At 39.9% G+C, this 14470-nt stretch overlaps 1 protein-coding gene across 1 annotated transcript; it reads right to left on the reverse strand.

Moving 5' to 3' along the window:
* Positions 1-250: 250 nt before the first annotated feature.
* Positions 251-13414, reverse strand: utp6 (UTP6 small subunit processome component). The gene is made up of 19 exons (XM_084068477.1): positions 13205-13414; positions 12323-12407; positions 12160-12201; positions 11369-11461; positions 10514-10561; positions 10352-10415; positions 10034-10152; positions 9644-9721; positions 9297-9378; positions 9079-9160; positions 8318-8496; positions 7100-7179; positions 6917-6994; positions 6277-6456; positions 3980-4060; positions 2947-3056; positions 2792-2858; positions 2000-2072; positions 251-889 (listed from the first exon to the last, which is right to left on the reverse strand). The coding sequence occupies exons 1-19, from the start codon at positions 13294-13296 to the stop codon at positions 735-737; spliced, it is 1788 nt and encodes a 595-aa protein (XP_083924603.1). The 5' UTR covers positions 13297-13414; the 3' UTR covers positions 251-734.
* Between the last annotated feature and the right edge of the window lie 1056 nt (positions 13415-14470).

The raw sequence follows: 14470 nt of genomic DNA on the forward strand, positions 1-14470 counted from the left end.
TAAAAACAGCTAACTGCTTATTTGATGCACTGCTAACTTATAGTGTTCTATAGATATTACTGCTATAGGTTTATTATGGCAAGAGGTTTCACCATTCCATAGTAAGGCATTTACCTAGTGTGTAACAAAGTTGTGATTCTGTTAACTGTCTTGATTATGAAGTGAGAAGTTTCTTTTTTTATGTCACTTTAGAGACAATAAAGAATGTTTATGTTAGGACAATGTTAAGAAAACAAGGTACTTTTACTAATTTACATTACACACTTTTATTTGTTACATTATCGTCGCAGAGAGACCAGAACAACACAAGACATGTATTTCAAACTAAAAGCGTAAAATAAATGTGTTTTTATATTACATTGGAACTTGTTACATGTTTACGATGTTACTTTGTGGTATTAAACACAGCATACATCAAATGCTTTGAATATAAATTGTGTAAAGTATGAAGTAGAAAAAACATATTAGTTGCATTTACTAAAGTAGCACTTTCTGAGGAATAGCCTGGTTACAAGAGAGAATCACTCACAAGTTAAACCGCACATGGAACCAGCATGCTAGAGGATCAGCACAATTACCTGGTCTCAAACAATTCCGGTCACAGTGCTGTGTCAAACCGCCACTGTGTTTCCCTTGCAGTGAAGACCTAATATTGTACAACTAAGACTGGTGTACATACAAATGTGATTTAGGTATTCTGAATGGTCCATCGCTTGAGCCCAACTCGTATGTGTTTAGACATGTCCAGTTTGAAGCAGAGTATATTTAGACGTGAATCTTTCCACGCTCTCCCCCTCTAGAAGCTTCATGACTCTCCAGTGAATCTTGCTACAATTCTCCGGCTGACCAAGGGGACCCAGTTCCTCTTTGATGTAATCCAACCACAGATCTAAAAGATAAACAGAAACATCATTTTTGGCTGGGTAGCACTCAAAACAAATTGAGCAGAATGTTCGTTTCTATGCAAAATCTTTCAGGCCCGACCCCAAATTAGGTCCTGAAGTGGAGGCCATGCAACTCCAATTATTTAGGGGAACACCAGAAGCAGATTAACAATCTATTTTTGTTTGCAACTATTGCATCAGAGAGGATCAGGACATTTCCACTAATCTTGTACTGTACATGTCTTTGCTCTAAATCCTCCCTCTGTGTCTATCAGCTATTATTTTAAGTAACTGATCACCCACAGACTACATTAACCTATTAAAACCGGGAAAGAATCTGTGTCATTTTAGATTTTAGCTATATATATATAGCACATTGGTTGGCTATTCAAAAATAGAAGATATACAAGCTCATAGCAACGATCTTGTAGATCTGCTATCTTTGAAAATCTTTGAATAAATAGATTGTTTTAAAGCAAACATTTGAACCCATTTAGACCTGAGGCCGATTCTAAAAACGCCTTCTAAATCCTGACCTAAGTTTTCTGAAAAAACTCAAATATTTATTAAAAAATTGCAACAAATGTATTTTGCTATTATACTGTACATAGCAACAGGAACCTCAAAAGGGGTTCCCGTCCTGAAAGGTATAGTTACAAATGGGGGTTCCTGCCCAAAATGGGTTAAACTAAAATCTTTGCTTCTGGGGGTCCCTGGAACAAAATATTTTGAGATGGGGTTTGCAGCCAAATACATGTACTTGACACGAAAAGGTTTTGAGCACCACTAATTTATTTAGCAACATAGGTTTTTCAGAAAACCGGATTTAGAAGACATTTGTAGAATCGGCCTCAGGTCTTAATGGGTTAAACAGATGACACATGCAGTGAGAACAGGGTAACAGGCTCCCTTGACTATAGAACAGTGTTTTGATCAAGCAATGCATTGAGGATATTGGTCATCTGACATTACCACATATCCACATGACATGGCTGAGTTACTATTTGTTCTCGTCACCCCCCCAAGGTCTATTTTATATTAATAGAGATTTTCTTTAGCTGATGCCATTTGTATTTTTGACCATTATCTCCTCATTGCATTTAATTTCCTCTCACCATCGTCTGCAGAGCCAAACTCCCGCAGGGCCCTTTCATAGTAGTCGCGCAGATTGCTCATCTTTGGAGTCGCCTGGAAGAAGCAAGAACATTAGGATTTTCATTTCATCCAGCAGTGTTTTATTTTGACCTTTTGGTATACTAACTCCAGAAACCAATGTCTCCCAAGAGTTATTTCTTGGCGAGTGTAAGTGGTATGTGAAACATATAATGCATTTGATGCATGATATGGTATGTGAAACATGCATTTGATGCGGAAGCCATTAACTAATACAAATGCACTCAAGTAACTGTCCAACTAGTATAAATGTATTTAAACGGAAAGTTCACCCCAAAAATGACTTATTTTCTATCAATTACACACCCCATGAAGCCTTGAATTCATGGCCATTTTTTTGTTTTTGTCGCATTCCTAAGCCAATCATTTGATGACTGGCGGAAAGATACTAATGTATCAGGCGCTCCGACACTTTGAGTCTTCTACCGGAGCCGCTGCCGGTCATCAAAGTATTGGCTTAGGAATGCGACAAAAACAAAAAAATCTCCATGAATTAAGGTCTCCATGGGGTGTGTAATCAATAGAAAAAAAGTAATTTTGAGGGTGAACGGTCCCTTTAAGTGGGGCACCAATGCCAGAATATTGAGAATCGTGAAAGGAGTTCAAACTACTGTAGTGTAAACCCAAGGTTAGTGTCAAACTGTGTTGGAAAAATGTGTTGGTTTGAGATCATGGTTATTGGGCCACATGGGTAGAGCTTTCACATAATATGTTGGCATGGTTGGCTGGCTTACTTGTTCCTTCTCAATCTGGATCATTGTGGTGAAAAACTCCTTGGAGAAGGGCCGGCTTTCATGTAAACTAGAGGAGGGGGACAAATGTTAGTTTTTCTTTTGTGGGAACATTTTATTACTACCCTTATGCCTCATCCTTTAAAATAGCATCTTACCTAATGAAGGTCTTTCTCACTTTCTTGTAGCCCCCGGTCGTGTATGACCAGTCAAGGTAGCTCTCCTTCATCTCCATGGCAACAGCCGCCACAGCAGAAAGCAGACCTCTCTGAGAACAGTCAGAACAAACCGTCTTGAGAAACTCATTAAAAACATGCATGCTAATATTAATGGCACATACGAAAGTTCTACTTTCTCTGATCAGAGGGTTTAAGGGAGCGCAGAACGGAAATATGGGGCCGCCCTAGTGTAGCGGTTAGAGGCCTTTCATGCGGAAGGTCGTGGGTTCGACTTCGAACCCTACTCAAGGTTGACGTCAGCAAGGGCATGCGATGGCAACGGCTCCCTAACGCCAAATCAAATGGGTTCAGATCTGAGCCAAGTCTCCTGCGGGAGTCTCCAAACGTAAAAACGGATGAAGGAACGGAAATATAGGCTCTGCTCAATTGGAAGTACAAGGGCAGGAGCTTTCCTTACCCGAAATGTCCAAAAGGTTGTGATGACCTAAGACAACCTAGAAACGTAGTGTCATGTCATGTGACTAATTTCGATGCAGCTTTGTGCCTCCAGTTTCCATGATAAACAAGTCTCTCATGCAACAGATGAATTTACTGACACAGTGAACGATACAATACAAAATACTTTCCCCTTTTATTTGTCGTCAGTTACCAACCTGGGTGTAAGAATGGACCCCCACATCAACTTTGAGGGCCACATCAAACACCTTTGCAAACCCACCTCCTTCCACCTCAGGAATATAGCCAAACTCTGTCCCACCCTCATGTTTTTCTGTTATTTGTAGGGTACTTGCTACCCAGCAGGTATCATAAGATCATCTTTGTTACATTATAAGCTAATAGGGCAAAGATGTCTGTTAGTTTGTGAAATGTTTTCAGTAAACACAGCAACAGTGTTGGTTGTGCTGACAACATACAAACTTGATAGGCTGACAAATGATGTGATGGGTGATAATTGGGGTCTGTGTGCACAGGGTTTTAGCTGCTCCTCCAGACAGACTACTACTAACTGTACCTTGAAAAGAGCTTCTGTCTCCTCAGGGTTCTGGTTCAACACACTCCACTTAACCTGGAGCTGCCAGAGTGGTAGACTCTCCTGTCAAGAATCAACACACAGGTGCAACGATGTAATATATAGTTAAACCATAATGAGCCACCGGAAGATACACAGCATTTTGTAGGGCACAGGTTAACACTCACTAGAGATGTACCGATACCCATAACTCAATCAATCAAGTCAATACAGAGTACTGATTCCAGTGTGTAATTTAAAGACAATCTCGGACAGTGGTTCCCAAAGTGGGGTCCAGGCAGGGACCCTCACTGTTCCTTGAGGGGGTTCCCTCACAGGTCTGTAACTCTGAGAGTGTACAAATGTAAATGCAAATTTGTACACTCTCAAGAGTTAAATTAAAATAAGTTTGAGAACCACTGATACCACGGAATAAATAAAAATGCAGCTGCAAGTTAGTAAAATAATAAAAAATAGTACAGTAAAGTATAAAACAGTAGTGCAACATCAAAACGTACTAATATGAAATATCATCATCTGATAAGATAAATGATGTGGTATCGGATCGGCATAGACTGACATACTCGGCGATACCAATATCAGTATCGGTAGCTTTTCCGATACTGGTATTGGTATAACTCAACAATTCACCATAGTTCCTAGTTTCTCTTTACTACAAGCACTTAGCTACTATAGGTGGGAACCCCTGCTTGGTCCTTCTGGACCCATGAAGAGGCAACGTTATCAATGTAATATACGTTCTCCATCTACCTCGGGCAGAGGGTGAGAAACATGAGCCGAGGTTAAAATGACCCCTAATTTTTTAGAGATGGTTAACAGGCTTTCCCACTTCAAGCAGTGTGTGAAAACATGTGCAATCCCTACTAGCCCTGGACTATCTGACTCTGGGTAGTTTTGAGGGGGGTCTTTGAAGCAACTGTAGAAACTTCTCAGCCGAGTTATTCTGCCTCTTTTATTTGCAGTGTGGCCATATTATACTGCCCCTACCCTGTCCTTGTGTGTTCATGGTATTTTACAAGAGTTTCACACTCAAAGGAACTTATTATCTTGAGTGAGTGGGGCTTACATAATGAGCATGGCGACTATAATCCCACTCACATAGCTATTTTTCAGTGAAAGGGTGTTGCAATAATACCTTCCACAAGCCCTAGTTACTCAGCTATCTACTACAAAATCCTCTAGGGGTGAGTTGCGGTATACTGTGAAGGGGTACAGCATGTAGTATGTATGTACTAGTAGTGATACAGTGCTCCGATATGCTTGTGAAGGGGTGTGATCAAAACAGATGGGGACATACTGTATCTTCTCCAATGTGATAGGAGCTACATGCAAAAAAACTATTGAAATGCAGAGAACAGGGCAATCACATTCATTGATGATAGGCTCCCCACCACGAGAAATTGAATGACAATTAGCCGTCATCGACAAATATATCTTTAACAAATGTTTAGGATTGCTTGAGCTGGTAACTAAATGCTACTTCTCTATATAACAGCTTAATTGAAACTTCATAAAAATTATTGATCTGAATTTCAATCTCCTTCCTTTTGATTTGCACAATAAAAAGTGGAGATGGCAGAAATAAAACAGGGAGCATGGGGGAAGAAGATTTGAAGTTCTTATCCTGGAGTGGAGACTAATTGGGCCAGGGAGCTGGCCCAGTTACACAGCAGAGCTGGTGATTGGTCTGTGTTCTAATTCCTGTGTGTGTGCATGTGTGCATGTGTGCATGACAGCCAAGTAGGGAAAACAACAATAGCACTGAGGAAACAACTTGTGTGTGTGTGTGTGTGTGTGTGTGTGTGTGTGTGTGTGTGTGTGTGTGTGTGTGTGTGTGTGTGTGTGTGTGTGTGTGTGTGTGTGTGTGTGTGTGTGTGTGTGTGTGTGTGTGTGTGTGTGTGTGTGTGTGTGTGTGTGCGCGCGCGCACGCGCACTTCTCCCCACAAGTATAGAATTTGATAAGTAGATGTTGGACAATTTTACTGGTCCGTGCAGTTTTGTTACAAAATATATATTTTTAGAGATTTTTAGAGGCTTACAATTAGGAAATGATTCAGGTTAGTGTTAGGGCTATGAGTAGGTATTTCGGTTAGATTTAGGGATTGGAGTTATGCCTGATTTGTACTTACTTGCACGCCGGTGTACTAGTGCACCGCAACGTGTCATGAGCTTATAGATTGGCTTCAGGGTTAGCGTTGAAAATGGCATTCATAATATCGCTGTCCTAAAATGCTGATGCCCCCACAAGTATAGTAATACAAGTGTGCGTGTGTGTGTACCTTGGGATTGATGTGTGTGAGTGCTTCCTGGAATAGGCTGCCTATGTCTCCACTCTCAAGCTGTATCACAGTCTGTAGGCTCAGGCACCATATTGCCACTGATTTGCTGTAGCGCTGTGTGGCTGCCATGGCAACCCTGGCCGCTCCCTCTGCATCTCCTGATGAGACTAGGACCTGAAGCTGGACAGTTAGAGAAGATGGTGTTAATTGTTCCATGTGGCAAAATCTCTCTTTCTATTTGCAGTTGGACTGAAGTTGATACAGAGTAGCAGATAGGGCTGGACTTAACCTAGTGTCAAATCAATATCACGGTTATTTCAAAATATGAAAACAGCAGATCTACAAGGCGACTTTCACAATTTTTGTACGCCACCATTGTACAATCAAATAATAATACAGGTTTAAGTGGTTAGACAATTGACTATAAACAATCTATTCAAAATGTTTGTCGATTCGTTGATATATATAAATAAAAATAATTACCAAAAAATGTATAAACCTGCTTCTCGATTAACCTGCATGAGCAAGATTAAGTCGGTTATCATTATAAATATCGGTTTCAATGTATCTTCGGTTAATTGCCCAGACCATAATGTCGTAGTCCTGTGTGACACTTTAGCAGAGTCTTTAGTTGTCTTACCCATTTCTTGTAGAAATCTTCCTTCAGCTGCATGGCATCATGTGCACGCTGAAGCACTCCCAACAGCCTCTCCTCTCTCTGGGGGGAAACAAAACATGCAGATACACAAACATGACAGATTGTCGCAATACACAGATATTTGTTTATATTTACATTTTTAACAGCGACAAGATATTTTCTTACCTTTTCCTTCAGCTCTTGAACGTTGGTCTTCCTTTTCTGTCTCTCAACGCAGAAGGCCACATAGCACGTCCACATAGGCTCTAGGAACAGACACCATACAAGCGTGACGACACACAATTTAGGCATTTCTCAGAAGCTCTTATCCAGTGACTCACAAAGTGCAAGGTCGGAGTAAACGCCATGAACCAAAAACAAGGTAAACAGTCAAATAAATAGAGTGCCAGGAAATCATTACGTTCTACAAAGTAACTAGATAGAGGGTAAACGTCAAACATCAAACCCATCAGTCTAAAAATACTATATCTAGATAACAAACAAAATAATATCTGCATAACATAACTAGCATTTATCTAAATATGCAACATCTGGATAACATAACTAGCATCTATCTTTAGATGGGAAACATCTGGATAACATAACTCGTATCTATCTAAACAGTACTGATACAAATAAATAAGGAGTGCTAGGGGATGAGGTGGAGTCTGAAGAGGTGACTTTTCAGACTTCTGCAGAAGATTTAGTTTAAATAGTTCCAACATTCAAACCCTGGCTCAGCAGGAGTGTCTAATGATCCTGTTCAATGATTTATTGTATAGTGCACAGCAGTAGTCCGAGACAAACGCGCTTCAGCCTAAAGCCTTCATCAGCGCTGACAAAGGCTTTAGTTGACCCTGAAACACAATTGTCTGGGACTACTGCTGCTGTGCACTTTAATATGCCAGTGGTGCCATAACAAAATTCCAATTACAAACTATTCAAATTCAGACTACACAAACTCATGATCCTGCTTTATTAAATTCTTAATTCTGCCAATGACGAGATTTCTCGTCATATTTTGCTACGGCTCAGACTGCCAATGAGGAGAATGAGGAGATTTGTGTTTTCAGTGGCTAGATGGCGCTGATGGCTAACACATGAGTCACCATTTGACTCGCAGTGACGCAAAGAAGCAGCAAATCACGCGATCGCAAAAAGAAAACAGTCTGTTCACTTCCATTATAATTGGATTTGGAACAATTGCCTTGTCTCTGCTTTCAGTTGTTTTGGGGCGAAAACAACCCACATTCAACTGCCCACAACTATGGAATGGATTATCGCGGCAGCACAATCGTTGTGAAAAATACTCGGAAATTGCTGGCAGTGGCTCAGCAAACAATGTTTTATTCCTGGCAGTCAAAGAAGAGTAAATTACTTAAGTGTTCTCGTGTCAATGCCTACCTGTATTAAGGCTCTTGAGGCCTTCCTCATACACCTGACAGCAGCGCTCCTCTCGTCGGGCGATGTCGGACGCCCTGCCCTTGGCACTCTGTAACTCCTCACCGGCCCCAGGAGCCTCCAGCTCTCGCTTGGCCATGAAATCCCACGTTAGACCGTCTTCTGTGTACTTTGTCTGTAAGCTAAAGACGACATGTAGATAAGCAAATGTGTCCTTCAGTGTTGATTTCGTCGACTAAAACTATGACGAAAACTGTACGTCGACTACCTTTTTTCACTGACGAAAACTAAATAAAAACTAAGGTATGATGACTAAAACTAAGACTAGAGACCAGTATAACTAAGACTGGTGGAGAAGAGATCCAGTAGATCTCTTCTCTTCTCGTTATGTTTGGTTGCGCTCGGGTGTTGCACTCTGAAAATAGCAGATCTACAAGCTCACAACGTGTCGTGCTACCGACGCGTTGTGAGCTTGTAGATCGGCTATTTTCAGCATGCAACCAAGTGCAAAATCGCCAAAATAAATTTTAGTCGACTAAATCAACTGTAGATTTAGTCGACTAAAATCTTAATTTAATAATAATAATAAAATCTTTAATATTTAGTCCAATAAAACTAGACTAAAACATTTCATCGAATGGAATTTCATTCAAAAGACTGCCTAAAACTGAATAGAAATGTGCTGTCAAAATCAACACTAGTGTCCTTGCTTAGCCATAATGACGACATCCCATGTCAGCACAGAGAGAAAGAATGTGTCTTACTCTTGAAGTATAATGTCTTGGAGCTCTTTGGTGAAGTCAAAGATGGCTGCGATTTTCAAGAGCGTTATGATGAACCCTGGTCCTGTGGGGAAAAAGATAAAACCACATGGTTTAACTGTAGGCAACAATGAGCCATTTTCCTACTTTCTTTTCAGATCTTGGAACAACACTTGGAAATGTTGACCGACTCTGGAAATACATTAAGGATAACAGCTCACCTTGGATTTTTGCTGTAGCATCTCTGTACACAACCTCAGCCAGTTTCCCACTCAGAATCTCTGGAGAGAACTCATAATCACCCTGGAATGTATAAAATGGTCGTTCGGGTTAAAAGCTGCAATCCGTACCTTTTATGTTCTACTGGTGAAGCGAACACTGAGCTGACATTTCTACTGTTGAGCTAAGACAGAAAGCCTGTTAAGGAAAAGGATGCCTTTTGAGCTTTGTGCCATACCACTTGTCTACCATACTCCATCATACACCATCCAATTAAAAAGTTATAGATTGCAGTGTTATATAACAAAGACAAACAAATATGTGCACTTGTGTGTGTGTATACACTCACCAAATCCATCTCAGCCTTCTCTAGTTCCTCCTTCTGCTTCCTCAGTTTCTCTGCGTGCAATAGCTCCAAGCGGAAATACTAAACACAAAGACACAAGCGCAGTCATTCAAAACAGCAACATATTTAACAAACATGTATTCACTGTAGTTTCCCTTCCATGAAACATTAAACGGGTACTTAACCTCTACAGTTAAAGATGTCCCCCCCCCCTTTATTTCGATAGCCGCAATGACAAAGAAACAGGAAAGGTGGGCAGGGAGCAGAGGAATGACACACACCGTCCCAGCCAGACTGTTTGCGCCCATGTGGTATGCGCCCTAACGACTTGACTCAACTCATAAAATAAGTCTAAATGCTTATTTTTAAAAAACTAGAGGAAATCCTGCTTACCTCCTTGTAGACCTTATCGTTCTCTGGGTGGAAGCGCAGTGCTCTTAGGAACAGGTGCCTGGCACTCTCTGAAGAATTCCTGTCCTCCAGTTCGCTTTTAGCTGCCATAATCCATAGGGCTGAATAAGAAATGAATAATCATTATCGATTCGGTTTCTATTTATTGTTATTTTAACCATTAAGCCGTTAATATGATACTTTCAGATCCATGTATGACATTGGCATAGCTAGATATTAAATTAATGTTGGTCATGTGACCGCACAGGTTAGAACTCAACTCAAAGTGGAACACTGAACTGAATGTTTAACCAACTGTACCTGGTTTGTCAGGGTGGATGGCCAGCATGGCCGAAAACACTTTACTCAGGTCACTCTTGGTGGCCTATTATTAAAAAGTCAAAGAAACATTATTACCAATAAGCAGGGAGTTTAAATGTTAGCTGAATGTTAGTCATGTCCAAACCAGATGATCCAACGTACCCATTTTTTGCAGAAAGCAATGTGCGAGAGCCACAGCTGGACGTCAGTCTGTGATAAAGGAAGATGTTCATCTGTTCACTCATTCGCGTTTCATCAATTGTAATGCAGCAGGGTTTAAATGTGTCATAACCTCAGATAAAACTACTGATCATTCCAAGGAAAAGGTTATGGAGAACATCAATATACACCTGCTCCCCTGAAGCAAAACACCTCACACACTGTGTAACATTGATTATGCAAGATCAATACCTGCTAGCTTAACCCATTAAGACCGGCAAAGCATGTCATTTTCGATTTTAACCACTTTAACCATTATCTTATACTTTGGCTATTAAAAAAATAGCAGATATACAAGCTCATAGCACGGCGAGCTTGTAAATCTGCTATTTGTTTTTGAAAAATCGTGAACATTTGTGCTAATCTTTGAATATATATATGTTTTAAAGCGAACATTTGTAACTCAAATCTTTGCGTCTGGGGATTCTACAAATGTCTTCTAAATCCTGACAGGTTTTTTTTTTAACTTATGTTGGTATAATGGTTCTCAAACTTTTTCATGTCAAGGGCCCCCAAAATGATATGTATTTGGCCATGGACCTCCATCTCAAAATATGTTGTTCCAGGGACCCCCAAAAGCAAAGACTTGAGTTAAAAATGTTCGCTTAAATATATATATATTCAAAGATTTGCAAAACAAAATAGCAGATATACAAGCTTTCTGCTATTTTGCAATAGCCAAAGTATAAAATAATGGCTAAAGTGGTCACACAGATGCGTTCCTGGTTTTAAATGGGTTAAATGATATTATATGTTGCTACTATATTATATATTATTATTATATAACATGACATCTACCTTCCACTTTGTTGTTGCTCTTCTGAAGACATCATTTATCCTACGGATGATCGGGTACTCGATCTCCTCTCTTTTGAACTGGTAGCGAATGTGCTGCGAATTAAAAGGTATTTCTGGTGTTATTTAACAGTACAGTTAACGAGAAAAGAGTGCATTGAGCCATGATACACTGCGCTGTAATTTCAGACTGTTTGTGCATGTATGGAAGTCATGCTCATTTCATTAACAAGCATCCTTTGAAGAATCAAGATTTAATTTGTAACAATATCTCATGTAAAAGTACATTAAAGTAAAATAATTTGGTTTCAGGGCCTCAACATTGTAGCAGCAACAATAATATAATAATTCAAGAATAACAACAAGGATATTAAGGTAAAGAAAAACGCTAAATATGTACACTGCCCTGCCAAGCCAAAGTGCAGTAACTATGTTTTTGGACACACGACTTATTTGTGTATCCCAAAGGTCAAATTAGCCTTTGATATTTTGGGGGACTAACAATTACCTCAAGCACAGGTTAGTGTAATATCACCTATATGCCGAAATCTCATTTGGCTGACCAGTTGAATCACTTTTAAACCCATTTTTTCCGTAGTTACAGCACTTTGCCTTGCCAGGGCAGTACAGTAATCATACTTACTAATACTAATCACACTTTTGAAGGTGCTGTGTGCATGGTCCTTATACTGCATTAAATGATTACATTTTAAAATGAATTCTAGAGCATAGTGAATCTAAACATGGGATAAAATGTGTTGAGAAAATACTGTAATGTCATGCAAATCTGTTACCTCTCTTCTCTTCTTGACAAGTTCCAGAACATTGATTTCATACTGTAATCAAGTAAAGCCAGGGTTAGTATTCTATTCTCCCATCCAGCCTCCAACCACAGGCACATTCTTCAAATAGCTTGAAAACATTGTGATATGCTTTAATTGAGTTTCATGAGCTTACCTGAACGTAGGCAATGAAGTCTTCCTTATTGATGATATACCTGTGGAGCTTGTATTCCAAGGCTGTGGCTCTCTTGATCATGGACCTACACACACATCAGGGGAAATTAATCAGAATGGTCTTTTTTTCTTTCTTTCTTTCTCTCTTTCTTTTGAGGTATTAAAAAGGTCTGAAAAGTCCTTAAATTGTCACACTTCAGTCATCTGTGGACCGCCCCAAAAAATCATGTGAACCATTGGCCTGAGCCATATGAAACTGGTGGCCCCCTTGAAATGAAAAAGGTTGAGCGAATGGTAGTGTTGGAGAAATACACTTACCCCCCCCCCCCCCCCCTCCTAAAAATTAGAGATTCCTGTCATATGACCACGGTCTAGCTCAGTGGTTCTCAAACTTTTTCATGTCAAGGACCCCCAAATTCACACTTATTTAGCCCGCGGACCCCCATTTGAAAAGATATGCCAGGGACCCCCTTAATAAGAGAAGATTTTTACGGCTCTAGCAGTGATTCTCAACCATTTTAATTTCAAGGACCCCTAGTTTGACATGCATTAGGCTACGGGACCCCCATTTAATGGCATTTCTATCTCTGGGACCCCAATCTATACTGTAAAATCAATGTTAATTTAACTCTGAGAAGTAAAAGATGCCTGTGTACGGGTCCATTTGGTTCCATTTGTACACTCTCAGAGTTACAGACCCATAAGGGTCCATTTGGTTCCATTTGTACACCCTCAGACTGAGTTACAGACCCATAAGGGTCCATTTGGTACCTAACTATCTATCATTTAGCTGGGGACCCCCTGGAACTCCCTAAAGGACCCCCACTTTGAGAACCATTGGTCTAGCTGTAGCTGTTACTGGACTCTCCAGTTCTCTTCTCACCTGACTTCTTTGTTGGTGAACAGCCCTACTCTCTCCAGCTGCTCCAACTCGGGGACCCTCTCCTCCAGACGCTGCTGGACGATCTCTGCCATCTTGTCGTTTCACTTTCAAGAACGTTAAATGTTTAAAATTCACCAAATAATGAAGATAATACAATGACACTGTCTGTCTGCCACGAACTGACTGCAGTGCTGGCTCTACACATGTGTGCGGGAAGTTGTGATCGCCTCTTTTTCCGGTCCTTGTGTGAAATAGGTCCGTGGAGAAACGTTAGCCCTGGTCCAGGGTTCTCTCTAACGCATTGATTCCCAAGCCCCCAGAATTTTTGTTTTAGTTTAATGATGTAATAATATGTAATAACTATGGTTATTACACTTGACCTTTATGGGTCAAGTGTAATTTACACTTGACCCATATTACACTTGACTAATATGGTTATTACACAAGTGTTATTACACAAGTGTAATAACCATAGTTATTACACTTGTGTTATAACTATGGCTGGAGAATTGTCTTTCAGCAACACAAAACTGCCTTTTTTTCCGGTGAGCAGCAAAATAGTTTGGTTTATTTTTGACTAAAGTTGGAGATCTCGCACGGCAGTGGATTTTTCGGTCTATGACAGAGCAGCGCGCCTGGCAGGGCGTTAGAGAGAACCTTTACTTAACGCTCTGGACCAGGGCTAACGAGATGACCATGAAACTTATATTTTACAAAGATGTTTTGTATAGGAAAATATATTTGTGAGAGAAAAAAAACGTTTAATAAAAATGGACACAAGCTGGTCTTTATGGTTACCTACTCATAGAGCGTCTATAAAAAAAATATGTGATTAGTTGTTTAGCTTTGTCTAAAAGAAAAGCACTATGTATTAACAGTTGTGGTGGAAAAAGTACTCACTTTACTTAAGTAAAAGTAGCAATACTGCAGTGTATAAATATAATAATATAAAAGTATTGGCATCAAATGTACTTAAAGTACCAAAAATAATACTCATCATTGTGCAGAATGTCCAATTTCACAAGTTCAACATGTATAACATCTTTTGAAAATAGCAGATCTACAAGTAGATACAGCTAGATTGTAGATCGGCTATTTTCAAATGGCCGAAATATATATAGGGCTGAAGTGGTTAATGTATGTTTTGTAATAACAATCAAAATCTGCAAAGAAACCAGTAACTAAAGCTGTCAAATAATTGTAGTGGAGTAAACGTAGGTATTTGCCTCTGAGATGTTGTGGAGTAGTTAAAGTACTGAAAATTGG

This window comes from Gymnoscopelus microlampas, assembly GCF_963454915.1.
Source record: "Gymnoscopelus microlampas genome assembly, chromosome: 2".
NCBI classification, from domain to species: Eukaryota; Metazoa; Chordata; class Actinopteri; order Myctophiformes; family Myctophidae; genus Gymnoscopelus; species Gymnoscopelus microlampas.